This window comes from Solenopsis invicta, chromosome 2, assembly GCF_016802725.1.
Source record: "Solenopsis invicta isolate M01_SB chromosome 2, UNIL_Sinv_3.0, whole genome shotgun sequence".
Taxonomy (NCBI): domain Eukaryota; kingdom Metazoa; phylum Arthropoda; class Insecta; order Hymenoptera; family Formicidae; genus Solenopsis; species Solenopsis invicta.
Genome location: NC_052665.1, coordinates 25,823,681 through 25,843,250, shown reverse-complemented (window position 1 = coordinate 25,843,250; position 19,570 = coordinate 25,823,681). Strand labels below are relative to the sequence as shown.

At 45.9% G+C, this 19,570-nt stretch overlaps 1 protein-coding gene and 1 long non-coding RNA gene across 6 annotated transcripts in view; both read left to right on the top strand.

Moving 5' to 3' along the window:
• Positions 1-19,570, top strand: part of LOC105201122 (phospholipase DDHD1) — a 164,789-nt gene that overhangs the window by 106,697 nt on the left and 38,522 nt on the right. Inside the window, exon 9 of one of the 5 annotated variants that reach the window (XM_039446096.1) lies at positions 12,990-13,544. The exons of the other annotated variants lie outside the window; for them this stretch is intronic. Coding sequence (XP_039302030.1) covers positions 12,990-13,066 — 77 coding nt within the window. The 3' untranslated portion in view covers positions 13,067-13,544. Of the gene's footprint in view, positions 1-12,989; positions 13,545-19,570 lie in introns of those variants that run through there. 5 annotated transcript variants of the gene reach the window in all.
• Positions 125-11,063, top strand: LOC120356985. Its single transcript, XR_005574191.1, has 2 exons — positions 125-5,985; positions 10,934-11,063. It is a non-coding gene; the product is annotated as an uncharacterized LOC120356985 (long non-coding RNA).

Below are 19,570 nucleotides of genomic sequence, written 5' to 3'. Positions count from 1 at the left end.
AAAGTTCTTTAAATTTTATATATAAAAGCACATTTTTCAATCTTTTCAATAACTATCCGTGTGTTTTCCTGTTTGAATAGCTTCACTTTACATGTTTTGTACGGGTGAGTCTCAGTTGCGCACAGACCCAATCGAACGCCACTAATCACGTAATCTAATCTAATCTAACCCAATCAACGGAAATACTCTAGGCATCGGCCATTATGATTGGTGGTGTCCAACCAGGTCTGTGCGCAATTGGGACACTCCCTTTTTTATGACTATTTACTGACTGTTAGGCGGAAAAAGGATAGTCTTGACCCATTTTTATGAGTGCTTTAAAACCATCTGATTAGTGTGGTTTATTCAAATTGGCTTTATTTATAAACGGACAAAATTACGTGTCATTTCACGTAATTTCTCGCTTCTAACGTCACGATTTCAATATGAGCGTGGCGAGTACTTAGAAGCCTTAAGAAAAAACTACTAGGTGGTTGTACTAGTACAGTATTTGTGGGATGATGGACTCGCGGTCAGTTTCCAGGACGGATTTACAGTCCGTCGTAGACGTGATGAAGGAGATTAATGGGCCGCACAGCATTTATGTTGAGTAGTAAAATTTATTAGGATGTGGTGACTGACTTTCTCAGTCGAGCGCAGAGACAAGTGTAAGTTTCCCTCTGCTACTCGCAGACAGTACGCACACAAAAAGGGTCTAAATTCCTCACTCTGCGCTAGGGTAGAATGGTGATCGTTATTCCCCATATACCCCCCCACCCCTCGAATGACGATTTAATTTTAATTTTTAAAATAGCGGTAATTATTCAGTTTAGGTACTTCACGTCAGATTATTATGAAACTAGTCTTATTTGATGCGTTTTCACTCGAAACGAACGAATCTGGCAGGAAAAAGTGTTGCTCTGCCTGGCGAACCGAGATATCAAGCGTTAAAGTTGGCGATTATACAGATAAGAGTACCTATCAATCGGACGATATGTAGCGACTTGGGCATGCGCTATGGTCACGTTAGCATGCACGGCGGTCGCACGCGCATGCTCAACATACGAAAAGTGCGCGAATTTAAAATATAAATATAAAAAAATATTAGTGATTGTAGTGATAAATGCAAATATTTATCAAATTATTGTACGGAAAGTACATGCTTTAAGGGAGGAGCGGCGAAGTCCACCCCCCTTGCAGCATTTGCTTTCCGCACCATAATTAGATATGTGTATTTTTGTGTGTGCATGCGTGCATGCGTGCGTGCGTGCGCGCGTGCGTGCGTGCGTGCGCGCGCGCGTATGTGTCCGGAAAGTTGTCAAGATAGTAAGGGGAAAGATTTTAATATTATATTTTTAATAATTTTAATTAATATTATATTTTAAATAAAAAATATATAAAATATATTATATATATAAAATATATAATTTTAACATTTAATATAATTTCTTATAACATTCTGTGGGAAAAAATTATATTTTTTTAATATAACACGGTGTTCTAATAAATACTATAAGGTGTAGTAAACGTGTTTAAAACGATACATTTTAAATAAACATAAATAACGTGTCTTTATGCAGTGCTGGTAGTTGTTTTAGAAGTTGGTTTGCACTGGTTGCAGGCTGATTCTCGCAGGTGGACTTCGGACGATACAGTTTGGCAATAATGTCAAAGAAGACTTTTATCCGCTCTTCTCGAACATAGGCACATTTAAAAAGATATTCGGCTAAATATCCCTCGAAATGTTGACTTTTCATTCCAAATCTTGGGATATTTCCACGAACTTCTTTCCAAACACGCTCTATGTGTTGAGTATGAGCACCTATAAACATAAAATAATATATTAAGACAAGAGATATTATGATTGTCTATAAAATACAAAAATACAAAAATACGTACATATATAATAATTATAAAAATAATTAATTATATTATTTTTAAACATTTCTTACCTGTTTGAGGATTGACGAAGTTATAAGAGTGGTTCACTGTCAGATGTTGGAAGCCTTCGTTGTTTAAACAATCGTAAGACTTCCAACAATCTGACACGATGGTCGTATCTGGCAGCACCCACTCCTTTATGCAAGCCAGAAGTGTCTTCATTGATCAATCCTCTACAGGGACGATAAAAATCTTCTTAGACTCTTGCTCGTATCGTCCAAAAATCCATTGGTCTTGACAAGTCGGCCACGATTGTATTTTCTCTTGCCAATTTTTGCTTCATCGATTTCTACTGTGTGTCCTGAGTGACCAAGCTTCTCACTATGTTGCTCAGCCCAGAACACACACACTTTTAAATAAAAACGGCATTATGAGTTTCATTTATTTTATATATTTTTTAAAATTAAATATATTAAAATATATTTACCTCTTGGCAAAAATTGAACCAATCAACAATTGTTGCCGTCGCCACGCCAGTTTCTGCCTTCGTGTCATCTTGACGTGGATGTCGTAACATTAAAAAACATGCAACAATTTGACATATTTTTTCCACGTCAAGATGACTGTTTTCAAACCATGTGCCTGACCTGCCACTTTTGACGAAATTGCACTGCATATTGACACGTTTTTTATGTTTGTTTTTTATCATATGTTGTTTTGTACATTTATACATTAATGTTTCTTTATTTATGCGGACATTGTTTCCACATTCACTACACTTTATTGTATAGAAGACTGTGCTGGATTAAAAATTCGAATAATTTTTCCCTACAGGGAGAAATCAAAATAATAAAATCGAACAGTGTTAGCGGCATAATGCTTGCCTACTGAGGCACGTGTTATATTGTGTATATAACTTGAACGACTCATTTGTTTAATTTTGTTTCGTTCAAATTTTGTGCAAAGTTACTAAAACGCATGCGCGTGTGGTCACCGTGCATGCTAACGTGACCACAGCGCATGCTCATGTCGCTACATATCGTCGGATTTACAGGTATCCTAAGCTGTTTAATCGCCAACTTTAACGCTTGATATCTCGCTTCGCGGGGCAGAGCAACACTTTTTTCTGCCAGATTCGTTCGTTTCGAGTAAAAACGCGTCGAATGAGACTAGTTTCATAATAATCGGACGTGAAGTACCTAAACTGAATAATTAGCGAAACATATACTTATTTACTACTTATTAGATAGCCAACGCGACTTTTGGAGCGCACGTATGTTCTTAATACTGGCTGTTCGGCAAGTCGGGGGCACGGTTTTACTTATAGAATTACAAATTGAAATTTCGCTTACTTCCGGAGCGTTTTTTAAGTCTTGGACGTGCACATGTCGGAGCCAGCGTCCTCGCGTGTCGCGTAAATCCACAATTACCGGGGAGATAATACGTCTCACTTCTAACGGTCCAATGTATCGTGGAGCAAGTTTTGCATTGAATTCGGCGGCTTTATTTGATAGCGGGTACTCACGTTTCCAAACTTGTTCGCCGATTTGCGGTCTCCAATTTCTTCGGCGGAGATTGTAGTGCGTTTCTTGCTTTTGAAATGCTCGGGCTTGATTTATGCGGACTACCTCGAATGCTTCTTCTAAACGACGGCGCGTAATATGCGGTGTCGTGTTTTCGGCATATCGGCGATCCTGCGGATGTGGAAAAGCCAATTCGCGGCCGTGATTTAAATAGGCCGGGGTATAACCCGTGGCTTCGTGCTTTGCAGTATTATATGCGAACTGCAAGGGTAGTAAATATTCATTCCAGCGTCTATGATTTTTCCCCACAAATTGAGAAATCATAGTTTTAATGGTTTTATTTGTTCGCTCGACAGGATTACAGTGAGGCGCTGTTACCGGTGTGGTGCGATGCTCGATTTGAAAGGTGCGTAAGAGTTCGGCCAGCTGTGCCGATTTTAATTGTGTTCCGTTGTCGGAAATGATTTGATCGGGATATCCGTGACGGTGTATAATATTTTCGGCGATTGCTCGGGTGATGACTGGAGCCGTGGCGCGACGGAGTGGCTTTAACTCTATCCATTTACTAAAACGGTCTTGCATGACCAGGAGCCATATATGTCCGCTCACTGATCTCGGCAATGGACCGACTAAATCCAAAGTTACTTGTTTCCATGGCGCGGTTACTGGAGTCGTGTGTAAATTGCCAGCTGGTTTCATTGATGTTATTTTGTGTGCTAAGCAAGTCGGGCATTGTCGTACGTATTTCGTGATGTCCTGGAACATACCTGGCCAATAATATAATCTGGCCATCCGAGCAATCAAGTCTTTGTTACCCCGAGATGACCGGCTGTAGGATCATCGTGGTGCCGCTGAAGTATGGTCATGCGTTCTTCCTTAGGAACACATTGTTTCCATTGCTCGGCAGGATCGCTTTCACGCAAATCTAATTCGTGCATGATGTGCCGATAAAGTTGTCCTTGCTGCACACGGAAGTCCGGGTAATCCGCTGGTTTATTTTTAACTCCAGTTAATACCCGGCGGTACCAGCTGCATTTCGGAGTTGTTTGCGTACTGCAAACTTCTGGTTGCCTGGAAAGAGCGTCGGCTACTCGATTAAGACTGCCTTTGCGATATTGAATGTCAAAATCGTATTGCTGTAACTCATAGAGCCAGCGTCCTAAGCGTCCGGTCGGTTCCTCCAGTTTCTGTAGCCATCGTAATGATTGATGGTCAGTTATTACGGTAAAGGCCTTCTAAATAGCCTCGCATCTTTTTTATGCCCCAGACGACTGCTAGGCACTCCAATTCCGTGGCGCTATAATTTTTCTCTGCGCCATTTAAAGTGCGACTGGCGTAAGCTATTACTCGTTCGCCGCCTTCTTGATGTTGAGTCAAGACGGCTCCGAGGCCGTACGTACTAGCGTCAGTTTGAAGGATAAAATGCTTGCTGAAATCCGGACAGGCTAGGACTGGTGCGCTTACTAATGCCTCCTTTAGTTGCTGGAAGGCTTTTTCTTGTTCCTCGGTTCAGGTCCATTTGACATTCTTTCCAGTTAACTTAGTTATAGGTGTTGCGATACTTGAAAAATTCGGTACGAATCGGCGATACCAAGAAGCCATCCCCAGGAATTGGCGTACCTTGCGTATCGTGGTCGGAGCAGGCCAGTTTGCCACGGCGCTTACTTTCTCAGGATCTGTCCGGATGCCCTGGCGATTTATTATGTGGCCCAAATACTTTAATTGCTCCCTGCAGAAATGGCATTTCGCTGGATTAACTCGCAGCTTAGCCTCTCGTAGTCGTCGAAACACTTCACGAAGATGTTGAAGATGTTCTTCGAAGGTCTGACTAACGATGATGATGTCGTCTAGGTACACCAGTACATTAGGTTCCAGTTCTGGACCTAGCACTTCGTCTAAGAGACATTGAAAGGTGGCTGGTGCCGAATAGAAGCCAAAAGGCATCACGCGGAACTGCATTAATCCTCTTCCAGGCACCGTAAAATCCGCAACAGGTCGACTCTCTGGATGTAGCGGGACCAATATCCGCTCACGAGATCGAGCGTAGACAGGTAGCGGGCACCTCGTAATTTGTTGAGAGTAGCGGTTACATGAGGAAGCGGATAGGCGTCCTTTTCTGTAACCTCGTTTACCTTTCTAAAATCGATGCAAAAGCGATGAGTTCCGTCTTTCTTCTTTACAACCACAATGGGTGAACTCCAGGCACTGCGGGACGATTCGATGATGCCATCATTAATCATTTTTTCGACTTCTTGGTCGATTACGGCTTGCATTGCTGGGTTTTGTGGTCTATACCTTTGCTTAATCGGCTGGGCAGTTTTCAACCGGATGCGATGCTGTGTTCGATCGGTCGAAACTTGGACTTTCTCGAATTTTCGCAACTCATATTCTAGAAATTCTTTTAATCTTTGCTCTTCTTCCGGAGTTTGAGTGCTCAGTCCTTCTGCCGTTACTTTCGTTGTAGATGCCACGTCTCTTAAGTAGGCTTTAGGCGGCGGCCTTAGCATTGATCCGAGCTTGGCCCATAAATCCACGCCAATCAGCATCGCACTCTTAAGAGAAGGCATTATAAGAAATGTGGGTTAGCTTACGGTATCAGAAGGTTCCACAAATAATTGAACGTTATATGTTCACGTGTTCTTTAATAGAATAGCTCTTTGTTACAGATGTGTTTTGTGTAAGTGTGATCTTTCTCTTTGGTAGTGGCTTAGGCGGCGCCCGGAGGCGCCTAAAAAAGTCGGACAGTTGCCGAATAAATTGCGTATTAATTTATCCTTCTTCCTCTTCTTTTTCTCCCGCTTTTCTGCGGGAAGAGATCGCCCTGGCGTGATAGGACGCGGAGAACGCGGCGATGGAGCGACCGGGACGACGACGACGCTTCTGGGTCTCGGCGGAGTGCTCGTGGCAGGCGTAGGGGACGTCTGGATACTGCTGGACGTAATCGAAGCGGGTGGCGACGTTTGTGTCCCTTGACTCCTCGTCACGGTGCACCGGCGTCGGGGATCGTCTTGACGTGGTAGCTCTACTCCCACTAGCTTCCAGGGAAGGAACGCTACTCCTTGGTCGGGTATGGAGGTACCCTGACAACCGTCGGGACAGATGCAGCCCGGACAGTCCGGATGCGGGTAGGGACCGGGACGGTCCCGTCGAAGACGCGACGAGGCAGTTTGGCGTGCCACGAAGCTCTTTGACCAAAAAAACTGAGGACCCTGGGGGGAGCGCACCTCGTGTTACACCAAGAGAGAGGGCCCGTGCAGGAGCGCACCTCGGGTTATACCAAGGGAGAGGGCCCGGAAAGGAGCGCACCTCTGGGTACACCAAGAGAGAGGGCCCGTAAAGGAGCGCACCTCAGGTGACGATTCTCGAGATCGAAGGGCCCGAAAGGAGCTCAGCCTCGATCGGAGGATGCGTGCTTGACGGGTTGCGGTCGCATATTATATGCGCTCGGTGGATGCATTTGACTCCCGAGAAAGCGGCCGCCTAGCGGCGGCGCCTGAACTAGCGCCGGCGCTCACGCCCACGCTGGCGCCCGCGGCTTGCCTGCGCGCTCGCGCGCGCGCGTATGTTGGTGGCGGATTTTGGTTTGCCACATGACCCCCTTGGTTGTCTTAAAGTCCTTGGAATCGGACTGGTGGACGTGATATTCGTCCGCTTCTCGTCCGTTTTTCGTTGGATACCTTGGGTGTCTGTTCTGTTGTGCTCTGATTTTGTTCCGTTTCTTCTGGTTCCAAAATGTAAGCGGGTTTTAATCTATCGATTGACACATTGATGGCTCGCTCGTTGATGAGGATCTTAAACGTCTTTTCTCCTCTGTTTAGGACCTTGTATGGTCCGTCGTACGGCGGCTGTAGCGTTTTCGTCGGTGCGTCATGTCGTAAAAAAACTTGTTGTGTCGTGGCTAAGTCTTTAAATACAAACGTGGCTTTTTGTCCGTGCCTTTTTACTCTTGGTTGCAGGCTTTTCATTGTTTTCTTCAGGTCCTTTACGGATCGTTCCGAAGTGTCTGTTTCGCTGTCGGCTTCGTTGAGAAACTGTCCTGGTAACCGAATTGGTTCTCCGTAGATCATTTCCGCCGGTGTTGCTTGTAGGTCCTCTTTCCACGCGGCCCTGATGCCCATTAAAACGACTGGGAGTATCTCTGCCCATGCTTCGGTTTGGTGACTCTTTATGGCTGCTTTTAATTGCCGGTGGAGTCTCTCTACCATCCCATTGGCTGCTGGGTGGTACGCTGTGGTATGGAGATGAGTGTATCCAGTTAGTTTTGTTAGCTTCTTGAATAGTTCGGACTCGAATTATCGTCCTTGATCTGTAGTGATCCTTGTTGGTGTTCCGAATCTTGCTATCCAATTTGTGAAAAGCTGTCTGGTTACTGTTTCGGCCGTAATGTCGGGAACAGGAATTGCTTCCGGCCATCTCGTGAAGCGGTCTATGATTGTCAAGCAATACTTGTACCCAAGCGATGTTGGCATGGGTCCGACCAGGTCCATGTGTATGTGCTGGAATCTTTTCGTCGGCCCTAGAAAATTCCCCGTTGGCGTGACTGTGTGTCTGTGTACCTTGGCTTTTTGGCATTGCAGACATGTACGTGCCCACGCTTGGCAGTCCCGTTGGATGTTAGGCCATATGTATTTCTGTCTGACCAATCTCTCCGTTGCTCTAATGCCGGGGTGCGATAGTCCATGCAGTGCTTGGAATACTTGCTTTCTAAATGGTTCCGTTACGTAGGGACGCGCTGTCTGTGTTGATGTGTCGCAATACAGTTTGATTTCAGTCCCGGGTATCGGAATTTTTGTTAGTTTGAGTGACGACTGTATGCTGCCGTCTAGCAACTGTTGAAGTTCGGGATCTTCTTTCTGTGACTTTGCCATTTCCTCGAAGTCAGGCGCTTTCTGTACAGCCTCTACTCGAGATAATGCGTCAGCGACTACGTTGTCCTTGCCGGCCACGTGTCGGATGTCTGTTGAAAATTGGCCGATGAAATCCAAGTGTCGCGCCTGTCGTGGGGAACTGCGCAATGGATCTTGCTGGAATGCGTATACCAGCGGTTTGTGATCCGTAAAGATGGTGAACTTCCGGCCTTCCAACAAGTGCCGAAAGTACTTCATCGCTGCGTAGATTGCCAAAAGTTCCCTGTCGTACGGACTGTATTTCACTTGAGCTTGGTTGAGTTTCTTGCTCACGAATGCTAACGGTTGCCAGTTGCCGTCGACTTCCTAGTGCACCACCGCTCCTAATGCTGTGTCTGAGGCATCGGTGGTTAATGTGATTGTCGCTTCTACTTTCGGATGGGCCAATAGCGTTGCCTTTGCTAGACTATCTTTGCAAAGTTGAAACGCTTGTTCCAGCTGAGGAGTCCATTCTATCGGAGTTTTCCCTTTTTGTTTTGGTCCTTGCAGTACGTCGTGCAGTTTTGCCTGGTCGTTTGCTGCGCCTGGGATAAACCTTCTGTAGAAGTTTAAGGTGCCTAAGAATTGCCTCATCTGTTTGATGTTCTCAGGTCTTTTGTAGTCCTTGATTGCCTGAACTTTCTCTGGCAATGGTTGAGTGCCCTCTGCGGACACCATGTATCCCAAAAACTTGACCTCTGTGGCTCCAAAAATGCACTTGGCCGGGTTTATTTGAATGCCGTATGCATCGAGGCGACGAAATAGCTCCTCTAAATGTTTTCTGTGCTCCTCCTCGCTGCTGGAGGCGACGAGGATGTCGTCGATGTAGGCGTAACAGAAATCTAGGCCGTATAGTACCTCATTGATGAATCTCTGGAATGTCTGTGCGGCGTTGCGTAACCCGAAAGGCATGTACCGGAACTCGAATAACCCGAAAGGCGTCGTGATCGCCGTCTTGGGAATGTCCTCCAGGTGCACTGGAATTTGATTGTACGCTCGGACCAAGTCTAGTGTGGAGAACAATGTTTTTCCTTCGAGGCCTTGCGTGAAATCCTCTATGTGAGGAATCAGATATTGATCTGGTACCGTTCTTGCGTTCAGTTTCCTGTAGTCTCCGCATGGTCTCCAAGTGTTTCCTTTCTTCGGAGCCATGTGAAGTGGTGCGGCCCATAGGCTTTTAGAAGGTTGTATAATCCCTTCTTCTAGAAGGAGATTAAATTCCGCTTTTGCTGCCTTTAGTTTTTCAGGCGCTAACCTTCGTGGTCGGCTTGCTTCTGGTGGTCCAGCCGTGGTTTTGATGTAATGCACGGTAGAGTGTGGCTGTCTCTTTTGGTAAGTACCCGAGCTCTGCGTGATCTTCGGGAACTGTGACAAAAGTAGGTGATACGGAGTGCTTCCAATTATGGACTTGACCGAGGGTAGGCTTGTCCCTCTTGTCGCTCCGTTTGTTCGTAGTCCCGTGTTTGCGTCCACTAGTTGGCCTCTTCGTACGTCTGACAAGAGGTGAAAATGTGCTAGGAAATCGGAACCGATTATTGGTGTAGTTACATCTGCCACGATGAATCGCCACAGGAAGTCTCGGCGTAAACCAAGGTCGGGTCTTATCGTCAGGTCGCCGTAGGTTCGTATAGCGGAACCGTTTGCTGCAAATAGTTCTCCCGCGCTGACTAGCCGTCGGCCGTGAACCAGAGTTCGAGGGAAAACGCAGACGTCTGACCCGGTGTCGATCAAGTATCTTGTCTTGGTGCTGCCGTCTGTGACGAATAAGCGGCAAGGTTTCGGGCTGGAGCCGTTTGCCGCTACCAACGACTGCCCATCTAGTTTTCCTCATTTTTCTTGAACTCGCACGGTTGTGTGCACTTCTTAGCTTTGTCTTTGAATCGCCTGTGGTAGAAGCACACGTTGCCCTCTTCCGTTTTCTTTTTGCTGTGGCTCTGGGAACGGTCACGTTTCTGGCTTTTTTCCGTTGACCGTGATAATCGCCCGCTTAGACTTGCTACTTGTTTAGCGAGTTCTTTGATTTGTTGTTCGAGCGTTGGAGTTGCAGATTGTAGGCTAGCGACTCCTGTAGCTCTGTTGGCGACCTCGTGAATGCGGTCAGCCTGCTCGGTTACTGCCTCAAGATCATCTGCCGTTCGGGTAGCTAAAATGGCTTGCAGTTGTGACGGCAGTCTGCCCATCCACAGGGTTCGTAGTAGCTGGTCTGGGATGGCGGAGTTTGCGAGGGCTTGTAGGTATTGTAAAAATTGTGACGGCCTACGATCCCCTATCTCTTCGTGTTCTAGTAGCTGTCGGATCTGTTGCTCTTGCAAAATCGATAGTCTTTGTATGAGGGCCTTTTTTAAATTTTCGTACTTGTTCTCCGCAGGGGGCTTCGTAATTAGATCCTTGATTTCCTTGGCGTGCTTCGATTCGATGTGTGACAGTACGTAAGCGTATTTCGTACTGTCTTGCGTTATGCCTCCTAGCATAAACTGGCCTTCCAGCTGAGCAAACCATAGTTCGGGCTCGTCGGCCCAAAAAGGAGGTATTTTGAGGGCTACTCGGTGGATGTGCGGACGTTCCTCTGTTGCGTTGGTGCCACTACCATGTGCCTCTGTCATGGTGCTGATTTTTGATCACGTCGGGGTCACCAATTTGTGGGTTAGCTTATGGTATCAGAAGGTTCCACAAATAATTGAACGTTATATGTTCACGTGTTCTTTAATAGAATAGCTCTTTGTTACAGATGTGTTTTGTGTAAGTGTGATCTTTCTCTTTGGTAGTGGCTTAGGCGGCGCCCGGAGGCGCCTAAAAAAGTCGGTCAGTTGCCGAATAAATTGCGTATTAATTTATCCTTCTTCCTCTTCTTTTTCTCCCGCTTTTCTGCGGGAAGAGATCGCCCTGGCGTGATAGGACGCGGAGAATGCGGCGATGGAGCGACCGGGACGACGACGACGCTTCTGGGCCTCGGCGGAGTGCTCGTGGCAGGCGTAGGGGACGTCTGGATACCGCTGGACATAGTCAAAGCGGGTGGCGACGTTTGTGTCCCTTGACTCCTCGTCACGGTGCACCGGCGTCGAGGATCGTCTTGACGTGGTAGCTCTACTCCCACTAGCTTCCAGGGAAGCAACGCTACTCCTTGGTCGGGTATGGAGGTACCCTGACAACCGTCGGGACAGATGCAGCCCGGACAGTCCGGATACGGGTAGGGACCGGGACGGTCCCGTCGAAGACGTCGACGAGGCAGTTTGGCGTGCTACGAAGCTCTTCGACCAAAAAAACTGAGGGCCCTGGAGGAAGCGCACCTCGTGTTACACCAAGAGAGAGGGCCCGTGCAGGAGCGCACCTCTGGGTACACCAAGAGAGAGGGCCCGTAAAGGAGCGCACCTCAGGTGACGATTCTCGAGATCGAAGGGCCCAAAAGGAGCTCAGCCTCGATCGGAGGATGCGTGCTTGACGGGTTGCGGTCGCATATTATATGCACTCGGTGGATGCATTTGACTCCCGAGAAAGCGGCCGCCTAGCGGCGGCGCCTGAACTAACGCCGGCGCTCACGCCCACGCTGGCGCCAGCGGCTTGCCTGCGCGCTCGCGCGCGCGCGTATGTTGGTGGCGGATTTTGGTTCGCCACAAGAAAATTGTGTACGTATTTTTTGCCCCCGATTTGAACTGGTAGATTCACGATCCCAGGGATTTCAATGACCGTATCGTCTGCCATTCGTACGGTGCTGGCCTTGTGTTCCGTATCGAAGCCAAGCGATTGTGCGTATTGAGCGGTTTTATTATTTATAAATATAGTTCGGATCCGGAGTCGATTAGAGCGCTTATTACTTTATTTTGAATCTATACAGGTATGTGCGGCCGCGGCTGGTAACTCACTGGGATTTTTGCGAGGACTGGTCGGTGGCGGCGTCTCCTCCGGTCCGGTCGGCGTTTCCCGCCGTGGGGTGGCAATCTTTCGTGAATATTCCGTCTTTGCCACATCTGGAGCAAAACTTCTTCGGAGGTCGTTTGCAATCAAAGCGCGTGTGGCCTCGCTGTTTACAACGCCAACAGCATTCTTCTCTACTGTACGCTGTCGCAACAGTACTTCCGGAGGTAGTTTTCTTTTCTGTGCGTAATTCTCGCCGTTGCTTTTCAATAACTTCGAATTCGGCCGCTCTATCACTGAGATCGCTAAGACTACTGAGATTGTCCAAGCGAATGTATAACTTATATTCCGGATTCATATTTTCGTATAGCCGGTCAAGTTGTTCTTCCGGAGAAAATTTTCCTGCTCGGCGCATATTTGTGAGCATGGCCGTAGCGTATTTATGGAAAGACTCATCTGCTCGTTGCATTCGGCCTTGAATTTCTCGCACTAATTGCGTGCGATACCGGCGAGGTAAGAATTGTCTTTTAAAATCGTTGGAGAAATCGTCCCAGGTAGTCCAGGAACTTTTACAGTTCCGATACCACAGCAAAGAATCACCTCTCAGCATTTCAGGTAGTCCCATCAACATTTGATCGCCCGTGTATCCATAACCTTGTCGCAATTCATTTAATCGCTCCAAAAAGGTGATAGCGTCTTTGCCATCGAAATGGCAGCCCCATTTTCGCATTTGATTCATCACCTTTGCCAAATCGAAACGGTCGTTGTTTTTATCGGCCGGTAGATTGATAACAAGCTGAGGAGGACCTCCCCCTTGTTGATCGTCGTTGTCCATATTTAAAGTTTCTAACTGTTCTGGATTTTTCAGGAAATATTTCAGGAGCCGCTGTCGAAGTGCTGTGTACGTGCCGGTACTCTCTAAGCCGAGCCTGTCTACCTGTTTGATTAACTGGGTTTTATTATAATAATATATATCACTTCGTGTAGGAGACATTTATAACAAATCGGAACTCGACGGATCAGGTCCCTGTTCGGGCGCCATGTAACTGTACGACTTTTCTCGCAGTCGCGGATTAGCTCGCCGGTGCCAGGATCGAGAAAAGAAGGAACTCCGATTTGAAAAGAAATTAACAAAATATTTATTTTAAATCAATATCTCCTCACACTCCGTGATATAAAAAATAAATAAAATTTATTAGGAAGAGAGGAAGTTAACACCTTCGGAACTCGTGTTCCCCGGAACGTTTGTTCACACGCGGAAAGAACTTAAAACTAATTATGACGTACACGCATAGAGAACACGTAGAAAACTTAAACTAAATTAAGCGCTCGCGGCGTCGATTGAAATCTTAAGTCTAAATGCGAGACGCGGATCTTACAAACTAACGCTCGGAAAATATTACAAGTAACGCGGACTTAATGCTAACGCAACTTAATAACTATCGCTCGCCTGAGGAAGGGGTCAAGATACGCTCTCTTTGTTAGGAGGGCGCTTGTTCGGACGGAACGCTCAGGACGGAGGATATCCAAGGAAAATCCAGCGAGGAAGTTGTAACTCCGGGTAAACGCGTCGTCACCGACCGAGTGAAACTATTCTAAATCTGCTCTGAAAATAAAACGAAAATTAAGAATCGAAATTATAGGACAGGTAACAGGTAAAGAAACGGGTAACCGAGTACGGCCGGTATCAGGAAGCCGAGAGCACCCGGCGCAGGAGTGCGGTACGGAATAACCGAGTACGCCCGGTATCAGGAGTCCGTAAACGGCCTGTGTCAGGAAGCCGAGAACGTCCGGCACAGGAGTGCGGATACCCGAGAACGCCCGGTGTCAGGAAGGCCGTGAACGGCCGGTGTCAGGAAGCCGAGAACGCCCGGCACAGGAGTGCGGATAACCGAGAACGCCCGGTGTCAGGGGTTTTCAGGAAACCGAGTACACCCGGTATAAGGAAGCCGAGAACATCCAGTCAAGGAGCTCCGAGTACTCCCGGAATGTCGATACCGGTGATTTGGAACCGACTGGTTGCTCCTTCCTGGTGTGGCTCCGTATTTATACCCTCCAGCCGCTCACGCAGTCGAAACCACGTGTTTACCCCACTTTTCGGCGTGTATCTACGCGCACGTGCCCGCGCGATGCTACGTGTGACGTCACGCGACCGGGCGCAAGAGCGAGCAAGATGGAGGACGGAACCGACGTCACGTGGCCGCGCGTGTGAGTGAGCGAGACGGAGAGTACTTACGTCACGTGATCGGGTGTGCGAGTAAAAGGGACGGAACGATATGTTATAATCCGGCGTGCGAGCGAGAAAGAGATATAATTTACCTGCGTAACGATGCTATCGTTACAGCTCTATTATGCCGTTTGCGGCAGGGTGATATGCTGTGGTGCGAATGCGCAGCCAATCAACTGCAGCAGCGCTGTAAATAGTTGCAATTTGAATTGACTACCCTGGTCGGTCGTTAGTATTTTAAGCGCTCCAAAATTTGCAATCTAACTGTCGTAAAACGCGACCGTTGTTGCTTCAATATTTTTGAGAGGGACAGCTACTGGCCAACGCGAAAATTTATCGATAAGAGTTAGGCAGTATTTGGACCCGTCTGATTCGTACAATGGACTTATTATGTCTATGTATACATGATTAAATCGGGCATTTAGCACGACAAACTTTTCTTGAATTGATTGCACGTGTCGCGAAATTTTTGACTGTTGACAGTCTATGCAATTTGTGCACCATTTTGCAATGTCACAGTGCACATTAGGCCATATACAGCGTTGCCGAATAACGCGATCTGTGACTTTTGCATCCGGGTGTTAAGTGTCGTGAAATAAATGAAAGACGCGTTTGCGTAGAAATGTCAGTATGTATGGTCTGATTGTCTCTCCGGTCATATCACAATAGAGTATGGTATGGCTTGGGCCCCACTGAATCCGTTTCATTTTTAGCGGAAAATCCGGACTTTCGCGGATAGCTTCTTCATCGTGTTCCTGCTGCTCAGCGAGCTCGTTTAATTCGATTTCAACCGGCAAGCGTATAGTTTCAACGCGAGAAAGAAGATCGGCGACAACGTTACCGCTGCCCGACAAGTGTTTGATGCGCGTAAATTGTGAGATGAACGAGAGTTGTCGTTGTTGGCACAGTGAAGCTTTATCGGAACGTTGTATAAAAGCGTAAATGAGTGGTTTGTGGTTTGTGACTATTTTGAAATTGTAGCCCTTTAAAAAATATTAAAAATACTTAGTGGCTTCATGAATAGCCGTGAGCTCACGATCATAAACGCTATATTTAAGCTGCGCTGGACAAAATTTGCGCGAGAAAAACCCGAAAGGTTTCCACGCGTTGTCGAGACACTGTTCGAGAACGGCCGTTATGACGTAGTCAGAGGCATCGCAGACAAGGCGCGTTTCTGTTGCTTCCTCCAAGTGTGCGAGCATAGTCGCATTAGCCAAGTTCTCTTTACATTTCACAAACGCTTCTTCTGCGAATGGGATCCACGTGATCACACGTTTATTGTTCTTGCGCGAGTCGCGAAAGTACTCGTTTAACGGTGCTTGCATGCTAGCCGCGTCACGCAAACGTCGGTGGTAGAAATTTATGCTACCTAGAAAACGATGCAATTTTTGGATAGTGCGAGGTTTGGGAGAATTAAGAACGGTTTGAATTTTCGTGGGGGATGGTGCGCACCCCTCGCTATTAACAGTGTTGCGCTTAGATAACTTAAAATTTATCTAGATACAGATAAGATAAATTACGTATAAATGTATTTCACATAAGATAAAGATGATTTAATTTTTATTTATCTCTATAAAAGATAAAAAAAATTCATAGGTTTATCCAGATAATTTTTAGATAATATCGTTAAAAACAATTTAGAATTTAAAATATGTTTATATTTTTATTTCTAAAATAATATTTTAAAAAACAAAAATTCTTCAAATAATTATACTAAGAACAAATATTTTTCGTTTTTAATGATTACGCAAATAAAAATAAAAATTAAAATGAGAAAAAATATATAAATATAAATCACATTATATAATTTAATAACACTGATATAATAACAATTTTTTTGGAAAAGTTTTTGAATTTATAGTTTTGGGGAAATTTTTATATTGCACTACTGTTGATCTGAACTGAGTTTCAGTATATATTGCCAGTAAAAATCTGTAGTTAGCATTACGTATCTATAGATTTTCAGTACTAGCAATAAATTGTGCAATCTTGAAAAAATCTGTTAGGGTAAATAGTAACTTGGAGCTAAAGACAATACTTCATTTTCGTTATTTGCATTATTTCACATAATTTAAAAAGATTATATTTCTTTTATCTAAGATAAAAATAAAGATAACGTACAGTATAATAATCTAAATAAAGATAAGATGAGACTATTTCTTTATTTAAATGACTATCTAGATAATTTTATATAGATGACGGCAAACACTGACTATTAATTATATAACCGAGAAATTCTATTTTGGATTTACCGAACTCTTGCACTTTTCGACGTTGAGTCGTAGTTGATAGTCTTGTAATCGCATTAATACCGCTTGCAGATGCTTCTCATGCTCCTCGGACATCAAGGAAGCTATGAGGATGTCATCGATAAAAGCAAACACAAATTCCAAGTTGCCCAGCGCACGAAATATCTGTCGTTGGAAAGTTTGACTGGCGTTTCTGAGGCCGTATGTCATATATTTAAACTCGAAGAGTCCAAACGTCGTGATGACTGCTGTCTTAGGAACGTCTTCCGATGCGACAGGAATTTGGTTATAAGCTTGATAGAGGTCAAATTAGGAGAATATGGTTTTTCCGCGAAGATTGGAGAAACAGTCGTGCAAATGCAAGACGGGAAACTTGTCCGGTACGGTCACCGCGTTAAGAAAACGATAATCTCCGCAGATTTGCCAGCTGCCGTTCTTTTGTTTAACTATATGGATGGGTCTATCTCACGGGCTGTTCGACGGTGTACATATGCCGAGCTCGATCAGTCGCTTCAAATCCGCTTTCGCAATCTTTAATTTCTCTGGGCGTAATCGTTTTGGACGCTCAGCTACGGGTGGACCCGTTATAATTATATGATGCTATACGTCGCTTTTATTAGTTTGAACCGATTGTTTAAACCTGATCACCTCTGGGAATTCAGCTAAAGTGTGTGCGAATTTTATAGCGGGATTGATCGTGCTGAGCGCCATGGTGGATACCGTTTTGACAACGTTTCGGTTAAACACATTTATTGGGTCGATGAGTTTGCAATCTTTGAGATCGGGTAAGAGACCGTAACGTTTTGTTAGATCGGCCCCGATTATTGGGTACTGATACCACACAAAAATTCCACGCAAGTGGGGTATACGGAGGTGCAAGGTTCGAAATGACTCTCCATATGTATCAATCTGAATGTCGTTTGCCGCATATAATTTAAAATTACTAGGAGTTTTCTTAACGCTATTGCCTACTGGCAGGAGTGAAATTTTCGCGCCCGTGTCAATAAGAAATAATTCTCCAGTGACACGGTCGCGTATGTGGAGGCGTACAGATGAATTGGTCTGCTACACTCGCCTCCGTGATGGCAGACCTGATTATTCCCCTTTCTCGTTGGTTATGGCCTTGCACTTCGGCCACGAACACGGGAACTTTTCTGTGCCTTTGCACGCGCGCGCTTGGTCTCCGAAGGTCTTGTGCGCCCAAAACCTTGGAGTGGTTGCTTTTAGAGCGTTCGCATTTTTTTTCTGAACCGCTATTGGTTTGTGGTCTGCTTGATCGTTTAACGAATGAGAAAGCTGCAAGTTCCGTGGCAAGATAGTGAATACCGTCAACCTTACTTTCTAAGTCGGATGACGGAATCTTTAACGGACGCGGCAGCGCAGTACGCAGAATCGCTGGATATTTCAGCTTATATCGGCCATCTTGGCTAACTTATCTAAGTCGGTGCACTCGGAGGTTGCCAGGATTTCGCATGTGTAACAGGGAAAGTATTCGAAAAAAATTGTTTTTAAAACCGCATCGTTACAGCGTTTATCTGGATTAAGATTATGTAATCTACCGAGAATGAGTAATGGTTTGCCGGAAATCAAGACTTGTCCTTTAATTAGTTGGCAGAGTTGACTTTCCGCTGACGCTGAGAAGTTTTCTATGGTGCGCGCTTTTAATTTATACGATTTGTTCTTATCGGGCTCCGCGATGAGATCGCGATAGCTTTCGCATCCAACGACATTATTACATAATGCGCTTTGGTTTTTAGATCAATTATGCGTGAAGTTTCGAACGTAGTTTTGACTTGTATGAACGATATTACGGGGTCTTTGATTAAGAACGGTGGGATTTTTGGGATTCTATACGAATCGACGCGGAATGCCTGCGCCGGCTTGCCCTTGCACGTTTTGCAGCGCGGCCCGCATCTGTGATAACTGCTCCTGTAATTCCTTGATCGGGGGGGGGGAAGCATCATGCCGATACGCGTGTACTCTTTGTTCTTGATTTAGCGCTCGCAAGGTTTGCTAGTCTCCAAAATATCAATCGCACTGGTCGAGATGACAATCGCACCGCGTTGCACGATGTTATCTTATTAGTAATGACGATCGCGTCGCGTTGCGCTATGTTCGTTTGTTGCTGTTGCTACGCACGCAAACTAGCACGAGAGTGTTACATGAACGTAGTTGACATGTACGGACCTGCACCGACACGCGCGAAAATGAAACGGCGCGAACACACTATGTCGCAATGGCAGCATGCATGACGAGCTGTCTGAAAGAATTTCGAAACGGTTGCGAACCGAATCTTCCAGGTTGTACCTCGACTGTTGATGGCGATGAACCCCACGGTTGCTGATGACTGCGATGTTTTCCCACGAACTCGCTGTTACAGGAACCGCCGATGTGACGTTCTCGGCAACAATGCGGTGTCACGTGCTGTTGGACTGCCACGTATCGTCGTGGCGATGTTTTTGGCAACGGTGTGGTGTCACGTGCTGGTGGGCTGCCACGTATCGTACGTGGCGACGTTCTCATAGACGTCTACCAGTGGTCTACCCGGTGTTGTCCTTGACGACGATGCTGCAGGCGCTTGCAGGTGGCTGCTGCATGCTGGCTTGCATGTCGGCGCCTGCTCTCGTAACGACGTCGCTGGCTCGATGGAACGCTCGTTCTCGCCAAGGCTTAGCGGTTTGTAGCCTCGTTTTCTCTGACGAAGGCGTACAAGTTCCGCTCTGCTCGCTGTGCATAATGCCCAATCGGCTGCCGGCAGAGATCCGGCGACTTCCTTCTTTTGCATTGTCTGGGTTATCAATGTGAGATTATGGACTTATGGTCTACTTCCAGGACGAATCCACAAGTCGTAAACATGATGAAGGAGATTAATGGGGCACACAGAATTTATGTTGAAAACAGTAAAATTTATTAGGATGTGGTGACTGACTTTCTCAGTCGAGCGCCGAGAGAAGAGTGAGTTTCCCTTTGCTA